General features: G+C 42.1%; 1 protein-coding gene across 1 annotated transcript in view; it reads right to left on the bottom strand.

Annotated features, from left to right (window-relative positions):
- Positions 1 to 25,380, bottom strand: part of LOC128706588 (intermembrane lipid transfer protein VPS13A-like) — a 264,092-nt gene that overhangs the window by 86,033 nt on the left and 152,679 nt on the right. Inside the window, exons 3-4 of the mRNA XM_070090619.1 lie at positions 8,233 to 8,436; positions 7,754 to 7,847 (exon numbers count right to left, since the gene is read on the bottom strand). Coding sequence (XP_069946720.1) covers positions 7,754 to 7,847; positions 8,233 to 8,436 — 298 coding nt within the window. The remainder of the gene's footprint in view (positions 1 to 7,753; positions 7,848 to 8,232; positions 8,437 to 25,380) is intronic.

The following is a 25,380-nucleotide window of genomic DNA, read 5'->3' as shown; positions in this document are numbered from 1 at the left end:
GCACTCACTCTCTCGGGCACACTCTCTCTCTCTCTCTCTCTCTCTCGAGCACACACTCACTCTCTCTCGAGCACACACTCACTCTCTCTCTCTCGAGCACACACTCTCTCTCTCTCGAGCACACACTCTCTCTCTCTCGAGCACACACTCTCTCTCTCGGGCACACACTCTCTCTCGGGCACACACTCTCTCTCGGGCACACTCACTCTCTCTCGGGCACACTCACTCTCTCTCGGGCACACTCTCGGGCGCACTCACTCTCTCGGGCACACTCACTCTCTCTCGGGCACACTCACTCACTCTCTCTCTCGGGCACACTCTCTCTCTGGCACACTCTCTCTCTCGGGCACACTCTCTCTCTCTCTCTCGGGCACACTCACTCTCTCTCTCTCGGGCACACTCTCTCTCTCTCTCTCGGGCACACTCTCTCTCTCTCTCTCGGGCACACTCTCTCTCTCTCTCTCGGGCACACTCTCTCTCTCTCTCTCGGGCACACTCTCTCTCTCTCTCTCGGGCACACTCTCTCTCGGGCGCACACTCTCTCTCGGGCGCACACTCACTCTCTCTCTCGGGCACACTCTCTCTCTCTCTCGGGCACACTCTCTCTCTCGGGCACTCTCTCTCTCTCTCTGGCACACTCTCTCGGGCACACTCACTCTCGGGCACACTCTCTCTCTCTCTCGGGCACACTCTCTCTCTCTCTCTCGGGCACACACTCTCTCGGGCACACTCTCTCTCTCGGGCACACACTCTCTCTCGGGCACACACTCTCTCTCGGGCACACTCTCTCTCTCGGGCACACTCACTCTCGGGCACTCTCTCTCTCTCTCTCTCGGGCACACACTCTCTCTCGGGCACACTCTCTCTCTCGGGCACACTCTCTCTCTCTCTCGGGCACACACACACACACTCGGGCACACACTCTCTCTCTCTCTCGGGCACACTCTCTCTCTCTCTCTCTCGGGCACACTTTCTCTCTCTCTCTCGGGCACACCCTCTCTCTCTCGGGCACAATCTCTCTCTCTCGGGCACACTCTCTCGGGCACACACTCTCTCTCTCGGGCACACACACTCTCTCTCGGGCACACACTCTCTCTCTCGGGCACACACACTCTCTCTCGGGCACTCTCTCACTCTCTCTCGGGCACACTCTCACTCTCTCTCGGGCACACTCTCACTCTCTCTCGAGCACACTCACTCTCTCTCTCGGGCACACTCTCACTCTCTGGCACACTCTCACTCTCTCTCTCGGGCACACTCTCACTCTCTCTCTCGGGCACACTCTCACTCTCTCTCGGGCACACACACACTCTCTCTCTCGGGCACACACTCTCTCTCTCGGGCACACACACTCTCTCTCTCTCGGGCACACACTCACTCTCTCTCTCGGGCACACACTCACTCTCTCTCTCGGGCACACACACACTCTCTTGGGCGCACACTCTCTCTCGGGCGCACACTCTCTCTTGGGCACACTCTCTCTCTCGGGCACACACTCTCGGGCACTCTCGAGCACACACTCTCTCTCTCTCGAGCACACTCTCTCTTCTCGGGCACACTCTCACTCTCTGGCACACTCACTCTCTCTCGGGCACACTCTCACTCTCTCTCTCGGGCACACACACTCTCTCTCGGGCACACTCTCTCTCTCGGGCACTCTCTCTCTCTCTCTCTCGGGCACACACACTCTCTCTCTCTCGGGCACACACTCACTCTCTCTCTCGGGCACACACACTCTCTCTTGGGCGCACACTCTCTCTCGGGCGCACACTCTCTCTCGGGCGCACACTCTCTCTCGGGCACACACTCTCTCTCTCGGGCACACTCTCTCTCTCTCTCTCTCGGGCACACTCTCTCGGGCACACTCTCTCTCTCTCTCTCTCTCTCGGGCACACTCTCTCTCTCTCTCTCGGGCACACACTCTCTCTCGGGCACTCTTGGGCACACTCTCTCTCTTGGGCACTCTCAGGCACACACTCTCTCAGGCTCTCTCTCTTGGGCACACACTCTCTCGGGCACACACTCTCTCGGGCACACACTCTCTCTCGGGCACACACTCTCTCTCGGGCACACACTCTCTCGGGCACACACTCTCTCTCTCTCGGGCACACTCACTCTCTCTCTCGGGCACACTCTCTCTCGGGCACACACTCTCTCTCTCTCTCGGGCACACTCACTCTCTCTCTCGGGCACACTCTCTCTCGGGCACTCTCTCTCGGGCACACTCTCTCTCGGGCACACTCTCTCTCTCTCTCTCTCGGGCACACTCTCTCTCTCTCTCGGGCACACACACACTCTCTCTCGGGCACACACACACTCTCTCTCGGGCACACTCTCGCTCTCTCTCGGGCACACACTCGCTCTCTCGGGCACACACTCGCTCTCTCTCGGGCACACACTCGCTCTCTCTCGGGCACACACTCGCTCTCTCTCGGGCACACACTCGCTCTCTCTCGGGCACACTCTCGCTCTCTCTCGGGCACACTCTCTCTCTCTCTCGGGCATACACTCTCTCTCTCTCTCTCTCTCTCTCGGGCATACACTCTCTCTCTCTCGGGCACACACACTCTCTCTCTCTCTCGGGCACACTCTCTCTCTCTCTCGGGCACACACTCTCTCTCTCTCTCGGGCACACTCTCGCTCTCTCTCGGGCACACTCTCTCTCTCTCGGGCACACTCTCTCGGGCACACTCTCTCGGGCACACTCTCTCTCAGGCACACTCTCTCTCTCGGGCACTCTCTCGGGCACACTCTCTCTCTCTCTCTCTCTCGAGCACACACTCACTCTCTCTCGAGCACACACACTCTCTCTCTCGAGCACACACTCACTCTCTCGGGCACACACTCACTCTCTCGGGCACACACTCTCTCTCGGGCACACTCTCTCTCGGGCACACTCTCTCTCGGGCACACTCACTCTCTCTCGGGCACACTCACTCTCGGGCACACTCACTCTCGGGCACACTCACTCTCTCGGGCACACTCACTCTCGGGCACACTCACTCACTCTCTCTCTCGGGCACACTCTCTCTCTCTCTCTCTCGGGCACACTCTCTCTCTCTCTCTCGGGCACACACTCTCTCTCTCTCTCTCGGGCGCACACTCTCTCTCTCTCGGGCACACTCTCTCTCTCTCTCGGGCACACTCTCTCTCTCTCTCGGGCACACTCTCTCTCTCTCTCTTGGGCACACACTCTCTCTCTCGGGCACTCACTCACTCTCTCGGGCACACACTCTCTCTCGGGCACACACTCTCGGGCACACTCTCTCTCTCGGGCACACTCTCTCTCTCGGGCACACTCACTCTCTCGATCTCACTCTCTCTCTCTCGGGCACACTCTCTCTCTCGGGCACACTCTCTCTCTCTCTCTCTCGGGCACACACACACTCTCTCTCGGGCACACTCTCTCTCTCTCTCGGGCACACTCTCTCTCGGGCACACACTCTCTCTCGGGCACACTCTCTCGGGCACACTCTCTCTCTCGGGCACACTCTCTCTCGGGCACACTCACTCTCTCGGGCACACACACTCTCTCTCTCGGGCACACACACTCTCTCTCTCGGGCACACACACTCTCTCTCTCTCTCTCTCTCGGGCACACACACTCTCTCTCTCGGGCACACTCTCTCTCTCTCGGGCACACTCTCTCTCTCTCTCGGGCACACTCTCTCTCTCTCGGGCACACACTCTCTCGGGCACACTCTCGGGCACACACTCTCTCTCTCGGGCACACACACACTCTCTCGGGCACACACACACTCTCTCGGGCACACACACACTCTCTCGGGCACACACTCTCTCTCGGGCACACACTCTCTCTCTCGGGCACACTCTCTCTCTCGGGCACACACTCTCTCTCGGGCACACTCTCTCTCTCTCTCTCTCTCGGGCACACTCTCGGGCACTCTCTCGGGCACACTCTCTCTCTCTCTCGGGCACACTCTCTCTCTCTCTCGGGCACTCTCTCTCTCTCTCTCGGGCACTCTCTCTCTCTCGGGCACACTCTCTCTCTCTCTCGGGCACACACACACTCTCTCGGGCACACGCACACTCTCTCTCGGGCACACTCTCTCTCTCTCTCTCTCGGGCACACTCTCTCTCTCTCGGGCACACTCTCTCTCTCTCGGGCACACTCTCTCTCTCTCGGGCACTTTTTTTTTTTTTCTTTTTTTATACACAGGGTTTGACAAGGTTAAGGATCCCTAGCTTTATTGATAAGCTATTTACAGGTTAAGGATTCCTAATTTTATTGACAAGCTAAGAGCTGTTACCTACATCAGCTCATTTCAAAGTATTTTTATTGTTATGAGACATACAAGGAACAGGATGAAGTTGGAGCCGTTTTTGGGCCAGCATTTTCATCTGATCAACTATCTCGTTGACATCATAATGCTGTACGAATGTGTTCCATACTCGAGTCATACTGGGGATAAATGATCTCCGAAGAAGTGATGTTCTGGAGAAGGGTACAGCCAGAGTGAAGTTGCTGCTTTCTGCCCGTCTTGTGGCATAGAAGCTTGCTTCATACTGCCTTCGAAGTGGATCCAAGTGTGGTACTTTGAAAATATTGGCCTTGTATATAACAGTAAGGCCACCCACATCCCTCCTGTGTTGAAGGTTCTGCTGAAACGACAGATCCATCCAGGATGGGTCCAGGCGAAAGATGAGACGTCTTGCTCTGTTCTCTACTCTGTCAAGCAGCCATAGATGGGGGGGGGAGGCAAAAAGAAAGTGGAGCATACTCAAGGTGTGAGTGTACTTGTGCCTCGTACAGAATCTTGCAACCCCTACTGTCAAGCAGATGCGAGATACGGCGAAGTGCTGCAAGCTTCCTGGCTGCCTTGTTTGCAAGATTTACAACATGGTTCTTCATGGTCAGTTTGGAGTCAAATTTCACCTCTCTCTCTCTCTCTCTCAATCTCCATCTCTCTCTCTCTCTCTCAATCTCCATCTCTCTCAATCTCCATCTCTCTCTCTCTCAATCTCTCTCTCTCTCAATCTCTCTCAATCTCTCTATCTCTCTCAATCTCTCTCAATCTCTCTCAATCTCTCTCAATCTCTCTCAATCTCTCTCTCTATCTCTCTCAATCTCTCTCAATCTCTCTCTCTATCTCTCTCTATCTCTCTCAATCTCTCTCTCTATCTCTCTCAATCTCTCTCTCTATCTCTCTCAATCTCTCTCTCTATCTCTCTCTCTATCTCTCTCAATCTCTCTCAATCTCTCTCAATCTCTCTCTCTCAATCTCTCTCAATCTCAATCTCTCTCTCTCTCTCAATCTCTCTCTCTCTCTCAATCTCTCTCTCTCTCTCAATCTCTCTCTCTCTCTCAATCTCTCTCTCTCTCTCAATCTCTCTCTCTCTCTCAATCTCTCTCTCTCTCTCAATCTCTCTCTCTCTCTCAATCTCTCTCTCTCTCTCAATCTCTCTCTCTCTCTCTCTCACAATCTCTCTCTCTCAATCTCTCTCTCAATCTCTCTCTCTCTCAATCTCTCTCTCTCTCAATCTCTCTCTCTCTCAATCTCTCTCTCTCTCAATCTCTCTCTCTCTCAATCTCTCTCTCTCTCAATCTCTCTCTCTCTCAATCTCTCTCTCTCTCAATCTCAATCTCTCTCTCAATCTCTCTCAATCTCAATCTCTCTCTCAATCTCTCTCTCTCTCTCAATCTCTCTCTCTCTCTCAATCTCTCTCTCTCTCAATCTCTCTCTCTCTCAATCTCTCTCTCTCTCAATCTCTCTCTCTCTCAATCTCTCTCTCAATCTCTCTCTCAACAGAGCCAATGTAGAGTAGCAGAAGGCAATCTTTTGCTTGACAAAACCATAATGCATGGTAGGTATCCACAATTGATTTATATCATGGGTTTCTAAGTATGTTAGTGTTGTACATCTATTTGCTAGGCCATAAGTGGGACAATGTAAAGCCAAGGCTGGTTTTAAAACAAAGAACTGAAGCAACACACTATGTTAGGAGGTTGAATAAAAAAACTGAAAAGAACTACAGGAGGGCCCCACTTATACGGCAGGTTAGGTTCCAGGCTACCGCCGTAAAGTGGAACACCCTTTTTTTCCACTTATAAATGCATACAAACACTAGATAACAAGTTTACACTAACATATATTAAGTTAGCAATAGAACCAGGCATCAAAAAACAATAAAAAAGTACAATACACACATAGTGCACACATTACTTACCTTAAAATATTTATAGTCTTAATCTAGGGTGAGACAAGTAGTATTTATTGTAAGAAATCGTGTGGTATGTATGGTAATAGCCAGGCTACCTTACCAGGCCACCCCACCCACACATACTATTCTATGATATTTAAGCATCCCAGAGCGATAAAATGTATATACAGTTCACTCATTACTTACCTTAAAATATTTGTAGTCTTAATGTAGGGTCAGGAGTAAGTAAATGAGATAAAATGAATAAATGAGAGAGAGAAAGAATGAGTACATGAGAGGGGACAGGCGCAGAGTTATGTAAACAAACCAGGCGAACGTAAGTTTTGTAAACAAACGAAGTGTACACGTCTGGTTTGTGTACAAGTTACATTTTGTACAGGTTGTCTCTACATTGATATGGTAGAATTAATAAAGAAGAACACTCCCATTCTCATGTAACATCATTTTGAGAAGAAATGAAGCTCTGAGTGAAGGCAATGGAAATAAGTCATACTGACTTTTTTGGGTTATCCTAGGTTCTCTACACGTATGTTGTTAAGTATGATAATCTATGTAACTGTATTTGTGTATACCTGAATAAACTTACTTACATACATATGAAAGGAGTAATTTTCTACAGTTACCCCCAGTAACACATTTTCTCTTATGTTAGATTAGAGAAAATGTTATTCTTGCCGTCACTTGTACAAGTTATGTGGCTCCCACATCTTATATTTATGTTTATTTATTCTATTGTGGGGTGTATTTATCATCTTTTTATGTTATGTATCGTGTTTATTATATAATTTTGAAAAAAAAATATCATGGATGGATTAATGAAAATGTGTATATTAACGTAATATACGACATTTAATGAGACTCGGTGAGTATTATTATTATTATCATTTCTAATATGGCGTTACTTGTGCAAGTCGTCTGCTACCACATCTCACATTTATGTTTATTTATTCTACTGTGGGGTGTATTTATCTTATTTAAATGTTATGCATCGTGTTTATTATACAATTTTGAAAAAAATATCATGGATGGATTAATGAAAATGTGTATATTAACGTAATATACGACATTTAAATGACTCGATGATTATTATTATCATTACTAATATGACGTCTGGAGACATAAGACACTTACCAATTTTAATGTGTACCTGCATGCCAGCACAGTATGTAAGTTTATTTAGGTACAGGTATACATAAGTATAATTATCAGAGTAAATATAAAATATGAAATAACTTATAAAAGCATTTGAAATTTTGGAGTTTCCAGACAAAATGGAGAGACTTAGCGCTTACCGAGCTCATGGAGAATGTAAACAAACAGGGTGGGGCACGGTGACCGTATTAGAAAGTCAGGTGGGGGGAGCCGTATAGCGAGTTTTGGTCATAATTTGAAATGTCCGTATTAGCGGAACGCCGTAAAGTGAAACGCCGTAAAGCGGGGCCTTCCTGTACTGGGTTGGCAGTGTGTATCAGAGAGCAAGAGTTAATGGTGTGAGGACACTAGTGAATTAACAGATGTGTAAAGAATAAAGTTTAAGAAGTGCATGGCTAACAAGAGCTCCAGATCTCACCTGATGTGGATGTCCCGTATGGTTACCTGAATGTTGCGTATAACTTGGGCAATCAGCTTCTCATGAAAACTGTCTTGAGATTTTAATTTACTACCTGTTTAAAGGCAAAAGTGAAATTATAAGTTATTACAGTAATGCCTGTAATAAATTTTGCTGCACAGGATACATTTTGCACATATATAGTACATTGCATTAAATATTACAAATTCCATTTATTTGTACATCTTGGGATTTAAGGTACTAAAGATGAACAATTTGGTCATCTCCAGTATAAAATATTAATCCTCAAATATTTAACTAGCTGTAAGAGCACTTGATACATTTAAAAGTTCAAATTCAATCTTTACACCTACATGCTTCTTTCAATGTTTAACTTCCAAGTCTCCTGTTAGGAGAACAATAAACTTAATGAACTTGCTGCATCAATGACAGGATAGCATACTGGATAGACAAATAGTTCTTGGTTCCTCATGGCTTACCTTTCTCCATTTCTTTAATCTTCAGCTTTGCACTTTCTGCCCGCTGAAGTGTGGACATCTTTATCTCTTGCAGCAACTTTTCTTCGCGATCAGCATCATATTTGATGGATGTGTTAGGCACCACAATGACTAACAACCTTTCCACTATAGCCACCCATGGTGCACTATACAACTGTGACCAAGGTATCTTTAGTGTTAAACGCCCTGCAATTATCAATTTTGAGCTTTATTATTCACTTTACTTTCCAGAAATAGAGATCAATGTACTGGGCAAAGGCTTCCCAAATACCTAGATTTCCACTTATCTCTAGCATTTATTATGTAAATGCCACAAATTTCTGAGGATATCTTAAGTTAACCTTTCAGGGTCAATAATCCAAAATGCTGTTTTAGATTATCGGTTCAAACTTAAATTCATATTTATATTCCTGCATCAACTGTAAATTATGCTTAGCAGAAATAAAGTGTCATCTATCCTTTATCATCAAAGTTTAACTAGCCCATGTTTGGATAGACATGTATCTCAAAATACTTACTGTATAACAAACATTGTCTCATTAAAACTAAACAAATTACAAACAAATGACTATGTTGCCCATGGCTTACTAACAGCATACAAAGATCCACTGATAAGAAACATCAATATGAAAAGCAACACAGATAGGGTTTAATAACCAAAGATACTATTAACCCTTTGAGGGTTTTCGTCGTACTAGTACGTCTTACGCGTAGGGGTTTTTGACGTACTAGTACTCAAATTCTAGCGGCCTCAAATCTAGTGGGAGAAAGCTGGTAGGCCTTCATATGAAAGAATGGGTCTATGTGGTCAGTGTGCACAGTCTAAAAAAAATCCTGCAGCACACAGTGCATAATGAGAAAAAAAAAACTTTGACCATTTTTTTTTAATAAATCAGCGACTTTGCAGTGTATTTTCGTATGGTATTTATTGTTGTATTCTAGTTTTCTTGGTCTCATTTTATAGAATGGAAGACATATTACAGAAATTGAGATGATTTTGACTGGTTTTACAAAGAAAAGTGCCTTGAAATTGAGCTCAAAGTAGCAGAAATGTTCGATTTTTACCAAACTTCAAAAGTACACAAATCGTGCCAAGCGTGCAATACACGTCAACTGGTGAGTCTAATATTCTTTCACAAGTGCACCAATAATATTTATACCATTTTTTACACTAATGCAGTAGTCTGCATAACAGTAAATCTTATATTTTTTGTGAAAATAAAAATTCAAAGTGGAAAGCAAAAGAATATAAGAGGGGCCTTGAGACGTTACTAATGACTAGAGGAAATGTCATTTTAGTGCTAGGAATGTCTTTCTTGTTTATTCTGGACCCTATTTGGAAATTGGCATCTTTTGAAATTTGTGTGAAATTGGCAAAATTGCTAAATTCTGACCACTGTACTGGATAGTTGAATTTCATAAATGAGTGGTTTCTTGCACCCATTCGATAGAAAAAATGGAGTTCTAGCGAAATGTTCATGTTTTTTGTCGACTAGTACAGTGAAATTGGCCGAAAATGGGGCTCAAAGTGGGCAAAATCGCCGATGCGTAAACATCGCCGAGACCGCTAACTTTGCGAGAGCATAATCCCGTAAGTTTTCTATCAAATTTCAAACTTTTGGTGTCTTTATGATCGGGAAAAGATTCTCTATCTTTTCATAAGAGAAAATAATTTTTTTTTTTTTTAAATTTGGCCGACCCTGAGAACGAGTTTCGGAGAGGGCCTGTCGACCCTCAAAGGGTTAAGTGATATGCATCAGTCCTTGCCAAACTAATAAGAAAGTCTAAGCAATTGTTCTATTCTAATACATTCACCATAACAAGAGGAGATATAAAAAAGACCTGAAAGACTCGCTCTCAGATCCTGGGCACTCACAAATGGAAAATAAATAGATACTCTATTGTCTTAACTAAACCAAACGAACCATAACTACAGTCTGCTCATACAGCTAACAATGTCAATAAATTCTTCTCAAGCATAGGATCAAATCTCGCCAGTAAAATTCCAGGTACCATTACCCGAGCAAGTGATTACCTAGATGGCAACTTACCAACTTCTTTCCATCTTGTGCAAACTGAGTCCACAGAAGTCACCATAATTATTAAGTCACTTAAAAATAAATCAGGAAATCTAGCTCAAGTCCCACCATTATTGTACAAATGCACTCACTATCACATTACTCTAACAAATTACTAGAAACCAGCACCTACCCAATATTACTCAAGATAGCAAGGGTTACACTAATACACAAAGGTGATAACCCAACAGATGTAAACAACTGCAGGCCAATATCAAACTTACTGTTGCTATTCAAAAATCTTTGAGAGGCTCATACACAAGAAAGTATACTCCTTTATAACATCACAAAGCATCTTCAACCACTGCCAGACCAACTTTACACAGCACTCAAAAAAATGAATATCCACTAGGACTCTTCATCAACCTAAGGAAAGCTTCTGATACAGTAGACCACAGCATCCTACTCCACAAACTTGATCATTATGGTATAAGAGGCCATGCACTTACATATGTCAAGTCTTACCTTACTAATAGACATCAATACATCTCAGCAACCTCAACAACAAGACCTCTGGACACTGGGGTACCTCTTATACATCAAGACCTCCCAAATATATCAACAACTTGGACCTATTCTCTTTGCTGATGACAACTTCTGTCATCTCCCACCCTAATCTTGGATGATTGCCAATAAACTTACACTTAATATTGACAAAACCTTCTATGTTATGTCTGGGAGCAGAACAGGTGATGCCCAACTGATTATGATTAACAACACTATTACTGCTAAACATAATGAGGGAAAGTTTCTGGGTCTGCACCTTGAAATTCAACACCCATATCCAGCACATAAAAAAAGTATCCCAAACAGTTTTGATCCTCTCCAAGATACATTACGATGTACTGCAACCAGCCCTACTCACACTATACTATTCACTGATCTATCCCTACCTAACCTATGCTATTTGTGCCTGGGGATCAACAACCCCCCTAAAGCCAATAACTCAACAAAAAGCTGCAGTACAAATTATCACACAAACCAATTCCAGACAGCACCCCTTTTCCCCACAAACCTATTCACTATACAAAATGTTCACACCTACTACTGCACAACCTACATTTACAGAACAATAAATTCAAATATTAATCCCAATCTAAAGCACTTTCTTGACAGCTGCAACAGGACCCCCATAGACATAATACTGGGCACAAAAATCTCACATTCCCCATGTTTGGCTAAATCTCTTCAAAAAATTTTATGTATATAAAAGGGCCCAAAATATTGAACTCCCTGCCTGAAATCTCTAGATGTACTAATTCAACCAACATTTACAAAACTACCTTTAAAAAATACCTCTCCGTAACATATCCCAACATCAGCTAATTATGTTAAAATTACACACACTTATCTTCACTGTCAGGAACACATTTGAAACAAAATAGATTTACTCTCCTTAACTGTAATTCTTCCAAACACTAAATGACTATAAACATAAAACTCCTAAAATTGTTATCACCTTCTTAATCTTAAGTTAGTCCTAAGTTTGCCTGTAATACTCTGTTATATAGGGGGCTTTCAACTTTGTAAAAATTGTAGCATACCAAGATAAAAACCATTCCCATTACTAAATTACACCCTATTATAAATCTTATCATAAAAATTCCCGATTACCTAACTTTTGCAATAATGTGAATTAATTAGCATTAGAATATACCACTCCATAACCTGCATCAATATAGAGCAGTCAGTAAGAATTAGGATTAGTCTGCCCGAAATGCCTAGGCATGCTAGTGGCTTTCACTGGACAGGTCAGCCATCGCTAATCTGGCAATCAGTAATTTAGCACTAATTTTGGCTAATTTAATTTCAAATTTCCAGAGTCGACACACCAACCTTCTGCTACTGTCTGGTGGCGCTACCAGCTGCACAAGTCATTCCAATTTCTTTTTCTCCATTTGTTATAACCTGCTTACTTTTAGCCCTAGGCATGGTTCAATGAAAGAAATGCTTTCCATTGTGTAAAGCACAAACAATGTACAATGTTCTTAAAAGATAAGGTGGCTTTGAAGCCACTGTCAGTCACCATGTGCTCATCTCTCTCTCTCAGATGAACTGTGACCGGTAAATTTGGGCCTACATACGAGAGAATAGGTTTGTGTGGCAAGTGCGCTATATAAAAAAATCCTGCATCCTGCAGCACACAGTGCATATTGAGAAGAAACTACAACCATGTTTTTGGTGTACAACAGTGACTTTGTGGTGTATTTTCATAGGGTTTTCATGGTTTTATTCTCGTTTTTTTTAATCTCATTCGATACAATGGAAGATATATTACAGAAACAAATATGATTTTGACTGGTTTCATGATGAAACATACCTTGAAATTGAGCTCAAAGTAGTGGAAATATTTGATTTTTGCCAATGTTCAAGAGTAAACCAGTGATGTCACTGTCCAATGTGTCCGACAGGCCAATCTAATATGCAGTCATGAATAGGTTGACATTATTTATACAATTACAATGGCACTAGTTCAACCCTGAGAACTAGTTTGGGAGAGGGCCTCTCGACCCTCAAAGGGTTAAATTACATTCACTTGTTAGACGAAGAACGAGGGGAGACATGATCAAAGTGTACAAGTGGAAGATGGGTATCAATAAAGGGGATATAAATAAGGTTTTGAGGATGTCTCTCCAAGAGAGAACCTGCAGTAATGGATTCTAATCAGATAAGTTTAGATTTAGAAAGGATACAGGAAAGTATTGGTTTGGAAATAGGGTAGTTGGTGAGTGAAACAGTCTGCCTAGTAGGGTTATCGAGGCTAAAACCTTGGGTAGTTTCAAAGTTAGGTTGGATAAATACATGAGTGAGGGGTTGGATTTGAGTGGGATTTGCACATGGGTTAATAGAATTATCAAAGCTTATTTCTTGGGTAGCATTGAAAATTGAGTTAGGCAAATATTTTTTTAGTGGGATGGATTGTGAAGGGCCTGCCTGGTATGGGCCAACAGGCCTACTGCAGTGTTCCTCCTTTCTTATGTTCTTACTATTATTTCTGTTGCATTTGTCATCTTAAGCAGTAAAAACAACATAATACATCATGACAATGAACTACAATTACATATTCACTTTTATTTTTGTAAGATCTGGAGGTCTAAAAATAAGTCGTTTGGCTTTTTTGGGGCTCCCAGGAACATAACCCTAATTTCCCCATAATTCTTCAGTTCATCTAACAGTTTTACCTAACATGGAGTTTTCAGGAATGTAACTACCGTGTTAAATGATTGTCTACTGTACACAGTATTGGTCCAGATATGATCAAGTAGTGAGGCACTTGTTTCTGATTCTTGTTGGTTTAGTTACAGATGGTGGTAGCAAGCAGCTACTCGTAATGTTTGTAAAATCAGCTACTTGGTGGTCATTTGCTTGAATGAGGTTGATAGTAACCCTTTCAGGGTTTCCGACGTACTAGTACGGCTTATGCACCAGAGTTATTGACGTACTAGAACGCCTAAATTCTAGCGCCTTCAAATCTAGTGAGAGAAAGCTGGAAGGCCTACATATGAAAGAATGGGTCTATATGGTTAGTGTGCACAGTATAAAAAAAAATCCTGCAGCACACAGTGCAAAATGAGAAAAAAAAAACTTTGGCCGTTTTTTGAATTAAAACAGCTATTTTGCACTGTATTTTAGTATGGTATTTATGGTTGTATTCTAGTTTTCCTGGTCTCATTCTATAGAATGGAAGACATAATACAAAAATTGAGATGATTTTGATTGGTTTCACAATGAAAAGTACCTTGAAATTGAGCTCAAAGTAGCAGAAATGTTTCATTTTTACCAAAGTTCAAAAGTAAACAAATCATGCCAGGCGTCCAATAAACGTCAACTGGTGAGTCTAATATTCTTTCACAAGTGTTCTGATATTATTTATACCATTTCTACACTAATGCAGTAGTCTGCATAACAGTAAATCCTTTATTTTTTGCGAGTATAAAGTGGAAAGCAAAAGAAATGTAAGAGAGGGGCCTGGGGGCGTGACTAATGAACAGAGAACTTATTATTTTAGTGCCAGGAAATGTCTGTCTTGTTTATTCTGGACCCTATTTGGAAATTGGCATCTTCTGAAATTTGTGTGAAATTGGCAAAATTGCCAACTTCTAACCACTTTATTGGACAGTTGAAATAGGTAAATGGGTGGTTTCTTGTACTCATTCGATAGAAAGAATGGAGTTCTAGCAAAATAAATGAGATTTGTGTCGACTAGTACACAGGAATTGGACGAAAATAGGGCTCAAAATGGGTGAAATCGCCGATGCGTAAACATCGTCGAGACTTCTAACTTCACGAGAGCATAATTCCATAAGTTTTCCATCAAATTTCATACTTTTGGTGTCATTATGATCAGGAAAAGATTCTCTATCATTCCGTAACAATTTTTTTTTTCGAAAAATGTTCAACCCTGAGAACTAGTTTAGGAGAGAGCCTCTCGACCCTGAAAGGGTTAAAGTCGCCAGCAAGTAGCAGGTGGTGTTTATTCATCTGTGAGTCAATTATTGTGTTTAAGTTGTCACTAAATGTGTATTAGTGTGATACAGACTGCTCCAACTTTTTTTTTTTTTAGGTGTTTGTATGTGAATTTTGCAAATATATATTCACCATATTTATCCCTGATGCAAGTAGATTTAATACATTTTAGTTCAACAGTAGTAGATAGCAATACCTCCTCCTGATTAATCAGGCCTGCAGTTGTGTATGGCTGTGTAACCAGGTACGACAAAGATGTCTGCTTAATCTTGTTTGAGCAAGGTTTCAGTGAGAATGATAAAGGATATGTTAATATTTAGAGAATTAAGAAGCGCAAGAAGGTCATCACAGTGTTTACTCAATGATCTGATATTGTAATTGAATACTGTTATGCTCTTGTTGGCACTGAGTACAGCTGGCAGTGTAGTAATGGCAATTATTGTTAGGATTATTTGTGCTGTTTAACAAGAGGTTAATATCAGGATCAATATTTGTATTCATACGAGTAATGGAGAACGTAGCTAAGTATCAAATAAAACTAAGGGATAAGCTGTAAAAAAAAAAAAATTAAAAGCAATTACTAACAACTATTATCAAGGATGAGTACAGTAGGGCCTTGCTTTATGGTGTTTCACCTTACAGCGTTCCGCTAATACAGCAATTTCAAATTATAACCAAAACTCGTTATGTGGCTCAGGGTCTTTCTAATAAGGAGCACCCCACCCAGTTTGTTTACATTCTCCGTAAGCACATACATCTCTATCTCTCTATATATATCTCTCTCTCTCTCTCTATCTATATATCTCTCTCTATCTATATATCTCTCTCTATCTATATATCTCTCTCTATCTATATATCTCTCTCTATCTATATATCTCTCTCTCTCTATATATCTCTCTCTCTATATCTCTCTCTCTCTATATCTCTCTCTCTCTATATCTCTATCTATCTCTCTCTCTATCTATCTCTCTCTCTATCTCTCTCTCTATCTATCTCTCTCTCTATCTATCTCTCTCTCTATCTATCTCTCTCTATCTATCTCTCTCTCTATCTATCTCTCTCTATCTATCTCTCTCTATCTCTATCTATCTCTATCTATCTCTATCTATCTCTATCTCTATCTCTATCTCTATCTCTATCTCTATCTCTATCTCTATCTATCTCTATCTATCTCTATCTATCTCTATCTATCTCTATCTATCTCTATCTCTATCTCTATCTATCTATCTCTATCTCTATCTATCTCTATCTATCTATCTCTATCTATCTCTATCTATCTCTATCTATCTCTATCTATCTCTATCTATCTCTATCTATCTCTATCTATCTCTATCTATCTCTATCTATCTCTATCTATCTCTATCTATCTCTATCTCTATCTATCTCTATCTATCTCTATCTATCTCTCTATCTCTATCTATCTCTCTATCTATCTCTATCTCTATATCTATCTATATCTCTATCTCTATCTATCTCTATATCTATCTCTATATCTATCTCTATCTATCTCTATCTATCTATCTCTATCTATCTATCTATCTATCTATCTCTATCTATCTATCTCTATCTATCTATCTCTATCTATCTATCTCTATCTATCTATCTCTATCTATCTCTATCTATCTCTATCTATCTCTATCTATCTCTATCTATCTATCTCTATCTATCTCTATCTATCTATCTATCTCTATCTATCTATCTCTATCTATCTATATCTATCTATATCTATCTATCTATATCTCTATCTATCTCTATCTATCTCTCATGTCTGGAAACTTTCCAAAATTTCAAGTGTTTTAAAGTTATTGCATATTTTATATGTACAGTGGACCCCCGACTTACGATATTGATCCGTTCCACAGAGCACATCGCAAGACAAAATTATTGTAAGTAACTAATTTTCCCCACAAAAAATAATGGAAATCAAATTAATCCGTTCAAGACACCCAAAAGTATGAAAAAAAAAATTTTACCACATGAAATATGTATTTTCCTACACACAAAAAGAAGGATACATGCACAATATATATTGTGCATGTACTAATGTACTACATGAAGAATAAATGACACTTACCTTTATTGAACATGTGGTGATGAGAGACTATCCTGGGAGTGCCTTTTCCTCCTGAGTAACGTAGGTCCTGTTTGGCATTTTCTTCCAGAACAGGCCTCATCACACTGTGTATGCCACTACAATTCTTAAATCTCTCAAACCAACCTTTGCTGACCTTAAATTCACCAATATGAGCACTAGTTCCAAGCATTTTTTCCTGTTCACCTGGGTGTTAGTCGACTGGTGTGGGTTGCATACTGGGGCACAAGATTAAGGACCCCAGTGGAAGTAAGTTAGACAGTCCTCGATGACACACTGACTTTCTTGGGTTATCCTGGGTGGCTAACCCTCTGGGGTTAATTGTTTCTCGGTATTCTCGATAAGCCACACCAACAACAATCTCTCCACCGTGGTGTAGCAGCAGCCAACCGTGGTACGATGGTATTTCTCACCTTTTTTACCACAGGGTTGGCACTAGAAGCTTTCTTTGGGCCCATGGTGGCTTATTTAGCAGTTATTTTTTATTTTATTATCACACTGGCCGATTCCCACCAAGGCAGGGTGGCCCGAAAAAGAAAAACTTTCACCATCATTCACTCCATCACTGTCTTGCCAGAAGGGTGCTTTACACTACAGTTTTTAAACTGCAACATTAACACCCCTCCTTCAGAGTGCAGGCACTGTACTTCCCATCTCCAGGACTCAAGTCCGGCCTGCCGGTTTCCCTGAATCCCTTCATAAATGTTACTTTGCTCACACTCCAACAGCACGTCAAGTATTAAAAACCATTTGTCTCCATTCACTCCTATCAAACACGCTCACGCATGCCTGCTGGAAGTTCAAGCCCCTCGCACACAAAACCTCCTTTACCCCCTCCCTCCAACCCTTCCTAGGCCGACCCCTACCCCGCCTTCCTTCCACTACAGACTGATACACTCTTGAAGTCATTCTGTTTCGCTCCATTCTCTCTACATGTCCGAACCACCTCAACAACCCTTCCTCAGCCCTCTGGACAACAGTTTTGGTAATCCCGCACCTCCTCCTAACTTCCAAACTACGAATTCTCTGCATTATATTCACACCACACATTGCCCTCAGACATGACATCTCCACTGCCTCCAGCCTTCTCCTCGCTGCAACATTCATCACCCACGCTTCACACCCATATAAGAGCGTTGGTAAAACTATACTCTCATACATTCCCCTCTTTGCCTCCAAGGACAAAGTTCTTTGTCTCCACAGACTCCTAAGTGCACCACTCACTCTTTTTCCCTCATCAATTCTATGATTCACCTCATCTTTCATAGACCCATCCGCTGACACGTCCACTCCCAAATATCTGAATACGTTCACCTCCTCCATACTCTCTCCCTCCAATCTGATATTCAATCTTTCATCATCTAATCTTTTTGTTATCCTCATAACCTTACTCTTTCCTGTATTCACCTTTAATTTTCTTCTTTTGCACACCCTACCAAATTCATCCACCAATCTCTGCAGCTTCTCTTCAGAATCTCCCAAGAGCACAGTGTCATCAGCAAAGAGCAGCTGTGACAACTCCCACTGTGTGTGATTCTTTATCTTTTAACTCCACGCCTCTTGCCAAGACCCTCGCATTTACTTCTCTTACAACCCCATCTATAAATATATTAAACAACCACGGTGACATCACACATCCTTGTCTAAGGCCTACTTTTACTGGGAAAAAATTTCCCTCTTTCCTACATACTCTAACTTGAGCCTCACTATCCTCGTAAAAACTCTTCACTGCTTTCAGTAACCTACCTCCTACACCATACACTTGCAACATCTGCCACATTGCCCCCCTATCCACCCTGTCATACGCCTTTTCCAAATCCATAAATGCCACAAAGACCTCTTTAGCCTTATCTAAATACTGTTCACTTATATGTTTCACTGTAAACACCTGGTCCACACACCCCCTACCTTTCCTAAAGCCTCCTTGTTCATCTGCTATCCTATTCTCCGTCTTACTCTTAATTCTTTCAATTATAACTCTACCATACACTTTACCAGGTACACTCAACAGACTTATCCCCCTATAATTTTTGCACTCTCTTTTATCCCCTTTGCCTTTATACAAAGGAACTATGCATGCTCTCTGCCAATCCCTAGGTACCTTACCCTCTTCCATACATTTATTAAATAATTGCACCAACCACTCCAAAACTATATCCCCACCCGCTTTTAACATTTCTATCTTTATCCCATCAATCCCGGCTGCCTTACCCCCTTTCATTTTACCTACTGCCTCACGAACTTCCCCCACACTCACAACTGGCTCTTCCTCACTCCTACAAGATGTTATTCCTCCTTGCCCTATACACGAAATCACAGCTTCCCTATCTTCATCAACATTTAACAATTCCTCAAAATATTCCCTCCATCTTCCCAATACCTCTAACTCTCCATTTAATAACTCTCCTCTCCTATTTTTAACTGACAAATCCATTTGTTCTCTAGGCTTTCTTAACTTGTTAATCTCACTCCAAAACTTTTTCTTATTTTCAACAAAATTTGTTGATAACATCTCACCCACTCTCTCATTTGCTCTCTTTTTACATTGCTTCACCACTCTCTTAACCTCTCTCTTTTTCTCCATATACTCTTCCCTCCTTGCATCACTTCTACTTTGTAAAAACTTCTCATATGCTAACTTTTTCTCCCTTACTACTCTCTTTACATCATCATTCCACCAATCGCTCCTCTTCCCTCCTGCACCCACTTTCCTGTAACCACAAACTTCTGCTGAACACTCTAACACTACATTTTTAAACCTACCCCATACCTCTTCGACCCCATTGCCTATGCTCTCATTAGCCCATCTATCCTCCAATAGCTGTTTATATCTTACCCTAACTGCCTCCTCTTTTAGTTTATAAACCTTCACCTCTCTCTTCCCTGATGCTTCTATTCTCCTTGTATCCCATCTACCTTTTACTCTCAGTGTAGCTACAACTAGAAAGTGATCTGATATATCTGTGGCCCCTCTATAAACATGTACATCCTGAAGTCTACTCAACAGTCTTTTATCTACCAATACATAATCCAACAAACTACTGTCATTTCGCCCTACATCATATCGTGTATACTTATTTATCCTCTTTTTCTTAAAATATGTATTACCTATAACTAAACCCCTTTCTATACAAAGTTCAATCAAAGGGCTCCCATTATCATTTACACCTGGCACCCCAAACTTACCTACCACACCCTCTCTAAAAGTTTCTCCTACTTTAGCATTCAGGTCCCCTACCACAATTACTCTCTCACTTGGTTCAAAGGCTCCTATACATTCACTTAACATCTCCCAAAATCTCTCTCTCTCCTCTGCATTCCTCTCTTCTCCAGGTGCATACACGCTTATTATGACCCACTTCTCGCATCCAACCTTTACTTTAATCCACATAATTCTTGAATTTACACATTCATATTCTCTTTTCTCCTTCCATAACTGATCATTTAACATTACTGCTACACCTTCCTTTGCTCTAACTCTCTCAGATACTCCAGATTTAATCCCATTTATTTCCCCCCACTGAAACTCTCCTACCCCCTTCAGCTTTGTTTCGCTTAGAGCCAGGACATCCAACTTCTTTTCATTCATAACATCAGCAATCATCTGTTTCTTGTCATCCGCACTACATCCACGCACATTTAAGCATCCCAGTTTTATAAAGTTTTTCTTCTTCTCTTTTTTAGTAAATGTATACAGGAGAAGGGGTTACTAGCCCATTGCTCCCGGCATTTTAGTCGCCTCATACGACACGCATGGCTTACGGAGGAAAGATTCTTTTCCACTTCCCCATGGACAATAGAAGAAATAAAAAAGAACAAGAGCTATTTAGAAAAAGGAGAAAGACCTAGATGTATGTATATATATATGCATGTGCGTGTCTGTGAAGTGTGACCAAAGTGTAAGTAGGAGAAGCAAGATATCCCTGTTATCTAGCGTGTTTATCTAGCAGTTACAAGCACTAAAAAACTGGAATAATACAAAATTTATTGATTGTATGTGTGCAACCATCCACCCTGGCTTGTAAACAATGTCACACTAGCTCAGCTGAGGCGCTCACACCAGACGGACCCGACGGCCGCATTCGGGACGAATGATATAAGTCGAGTTTTTCAACATAGGTCGGGGTCAAATTTTTACGCTGACAAGCATCTTAAGTCGGTTTTATCATAGGTTGAGGCCATCGTAAGTCGGGGGTCCACTGTACTCTGATAATTATACTTATGTGTATCTGTACATAAATATACGTACACACTGCTGGCATGCAGGTACACATTAAAATCACTAAGTCTCTCTCTACTCTTGATGCCATATTAGCCCTTAAACTGTCCAAATGTAGATCTACATTCACTCATGCAGCACTCCAAATATTTTGGGGGGAAAAAAAAAAAAAAAAAAAAAGTCAATTTTCTGCATATTTTAAGAAAAAAATTTAGGACCAGTACTTACCGTGATACAAGACCACTAAGTTGGCACTGGATGCTCACCCGAAGGCAACATGGGGTCCTGCCACATGCATCAGTGTCGCCGATAAACCTTTTTTCTTGTTTTAATTTTAATTTATATAATTTTTATGATCTGATAATTACAATTTATAATAGTTCTTGTGATTTCATAGCCAATCTTTGTTCTGACACTAATATTAGGTACTGAAATAGTACTCAAATAGTCAATCACACCGACAGGTGTACATTTTCACCTGCCTTGGTTACTTACTATTGTCTAGAAATATGTACAAAGTATTTATAGGTCTCAACAATGTTTTAGACATGCTGGAGTATACAGTATATGAAACTTCTTGAAGCATGGTGTTTATGACGAGCCACTAAACTGCTGACAAGGTAAGCAGTGGAGTGATACTTTATGATGACTCTCACACACAAACATATACAGTGGTCCCTCAATTATCATCCTTAATCCGTTCCTGGAAGTGGGACTATTATCGACATACACGATTTTCGAATCAATTTTCCCCATAAGAAATAATGTAAATCCAATTAATTCGTTCCTGACACCCAGAAGTATTAAAAAATTTTTTACATGAAATATAGATATGGTACATAAACAATACAATGGGACATGATGAATGAAACATTAACAGCATAACACTTACCTTTATTGGCGATTCTTCTTAAGTGTATGGAAGACTGGAGGAGGAGAGATATTGGATTAGTTACTGTTTGGAAGGGGAATCCCCTTCCATCAACACCTCAGCTACCAAGTGCTTTTCTGGGGTTACTTCTCTTCTCTGTTTCTTAATGCCACTAGGACCAGCTTCAGAGTCACTGGAGTCCTGTCTCGCAAAAAAACTGTCCAGAGCTCTGTTTCTGGCGTCTCTTTAAAACTTCCCTAAAATGGGCCAAGACTCTGTCACTGTACATGTTGCCAACATGGCTTGCAACATCCTTCTCAGGGTGATGTTTCTCCATAAATCTTTCCATCTTACCCCACATCTCAAAAATCTCCTTAATTTCTGAAGAAGGCACCTTCTTCCATCTCTCTTCCTCCTCCTCTGCAGCAAGATTCTGAGCTGCCTTATCACACTGTGTATGCCAGTATGCTTCTTAAATCTCTTAAACCAGCCTTTGCTGGCCTTAAATTCACTCACATCACCACTAGTTGCAGGCAATTTCTTTACCAAATCGTCATGCAACTGCCTAGCCTTTTCACAAATAAGCGACGTCATAAGACTATCTCCTGCTAATTGTTTCTCATTTATTCACACCAATAACAACTTCTCAACATCTTCGAGTACTGGTCATCTCATTTTTGTCAGCATATTTACCCCCTTTGCAACAACAGCTTCCTTGATTTCCTTTTTCTTGGCTATGATGGAAGATATAGTTGTATGGGATTTGTTATACATCCTGGCCAGTTCACCCACACATACGCCACTTTCATATTGTTCAATGATGTTTTTCTTAAATTCAATCGTATTTCTCACCTTTACCAAAGGCTTGGCACTAGGAGCTCTCTTTGGAGCCATGGTAGCTTATTTAGCACTTGCAAGCACTAAAATGAATGGAATATTATGAAATATTTCATATTAACACGTGAGGGGACTATCGCTCACTGATAAACAATGGCACACTGGCTGGGAAGGGAGGCTGAGGCGGCTCAGAGCGTGAGTACGTGTCCAGGACGAAGGACGATTAGCGAGTTTCGGACCATTTGCGAGCCAATGTTGACGAAATAATGGGACTATTTCCGAAATGGACGACTTTCAGGCCGAATGATTATTGAGGGACCACTGTATGTCTGTGTCTAGCTCTGCTTATCTTTCTGTCTGCGTGTGTCTGTCTTCCTGTGTGTGTGTGTGTGTGTGTGTGTGTGTGTGTGTCTGTCTGTCTTTCTGTTTGCCTGGGTGTGTGTGCGTCTGTCTGACTGGGTGTGTGCGCCCGTGTCTTTCTGTCCGCCTGTGTGTGTGTCCATCTTTTTGTCCGCCTGTGTTTGTGTCAGTCTTTTTTTCTGCCCGTGTCTCTCCCCTTCCATCTGCTTGTCTCTCAGTCTTAGAGAGCAGCTCGTAAACCAACAGGTATTACACACGATGCACTAGTCACGTCTGATTCCTGATGAAGTGAAAATGCGTATTACTTGCCATTTAGTTGCCAGTCATGCTTATGTCTTATACCTACAAGCCTGGAATTTTTGGGTTTTCCTAGGTAATTTACACCATGCATAATAACTGTACTTATGTGTACATGTGAGAAAGATTGACAGATATATAGAATGCTACAGACAGACAGCCAGTGGTATTAAAAATGAAAGGATGTTGCACAAATGTTACACATGGGTTATTATCAAGGTTTTTGATATTTTCTTGACCACTTGTGGCCACATCCATCACTTTCCTCTAGAAAGGGGAGTGTTAATACAACATGACATCAGTGAATCCCTGGTGTTTCCCACGTTATTTGCTCTAGCTGCCACTCAATTGAACTGGTGCTCCCACAAGGTAGTAAGTGGTTCAAGATTTTTTTAATACTGCGCACACCGAGTGTTAACCCTTTGAGGGTCCATGCCATAGATCTACGGCTATACACTGAGGGTCCAAACTGTAGATCTACGCCCAAATTCTAGCGGCTTCAAATTTAGCGTGAGAAGGCTTGTAGGCCTACGTGTGAGAGAACAGGCCTGCGTGGTGTGTGCGCCGTAAACAAAAATTCTAGGCGCCCGCATACCACTGCGGGAATGCCGCCTCAATTACCTTTGTTCACCATGCCTCATTGCAAGGCAGCTCTCACTCCAAGGAGAACTGGGGCTCTCCTCTTTCTATCTGATAGTTCCGACTCTGATGGAAGTAGAAATGAAGATGAATCCTATGGCTTTGATTAGTTAGTGACCGAAAGGAATGACCAGGATATCGAAAATAGTGCAGAAAACCCAGACGATCCTCAACCTTCTACCTCTGGTGTGGGCATGTCTGAGTCACGTTCAGTTGTACTTCATCGCAAGAGAAAACTATTATTTTCGCGTGGTCAGGCCTCAGACTTCAGTAATGATGATGATAGTGATGTGGATTGTGATTTTATTGCTCTCGACAATCATTCGAGTAGCGATAGTGAGGAATCATATTCACCAGTGAAACTTCAGTATAGTATACGCCGCCGCATGCGATCGGGTAGCGTTCCCTATGCAGTGCCCAGGGGATGGAGTACATCCCGAGGCCCTACAACAGTAATAGACAGTGAGTGTGAGGATGATGTGGCTACACTTGGCATGGATATACCACAGGCATCAGTAGGTGGTGGTAGTGGTAATGGTAGTGCCACGGCCATGCATGACTCACCAGCCCAGGCTGGGACCCACGCTGCTGACTCCTCAGCTCAAGGACAAAGCGGAGCATAAGCCACCACCCCACCACAACTACAACTACCACCACAACCAGCTTATAATGTCCAGTATCCACCAGCAAACCGTGTCTGGGATTGGCAGCAAAATCCCAATTTTGTTCCCAAGCCCCACCAGTTTGATGAGACTCAAAGTGGAATTCTACCAACTTGTCCCCTTGGAACCATGGCCAATGAACTGGAATTCTTTGAACTATTCTTTGATCAGCCCTTGATGGAAACTATTGTCAGGGAAAGTAACAACTATTTTGAGTACACGATGGCAAATACGATCATATCACCACAGTCAAGATTACACCGCTGGAAAGAGACAAATGTGTTTGCTTTTTGCAACAATAATGCTTATGCCTCATGTCTATAAGCATAATATAAAATCATACTGGTCCACAGATTGGCTAATTTCTACCCCGGTCTTCAGTGAAATCATCCCAGTGAACAGGTTTATCTTACTTTTATGTATGTTGCACTTATCTGACAAAACCAGGCCTGACAGAAGTGACAGGTTATACAAGATTAGAAATGCTTTTATGTATCTCAAACAAAAGTTCAACATGTACTTTTATCCATTCAAGAATCTTGTACTTGACGAGTCTTTGATTTTGTTCAAAGGTAGATTGTCATTCAAACAGTATATACCGAGCAAGA

Source organism: Cherax quadricarinatus, chromosome 3, assembly GCF_038502225.1.
Source record: "Cherax quadricarinatus isolate ZL_2023a chromosome 3, ASM3850222v1, whole genome shotgun sequence".
NCBI classification, from domain to species: domain Eukaryota; kingdom Metazoa; phylum Arthropoda; class Malacostraca; order Decapoda; family Parastacidae; genus Cherax; species Cherax quadricarinatus.
This window is presented reverse-complemented; position numbering and strand designations above follow the sequence as displayed.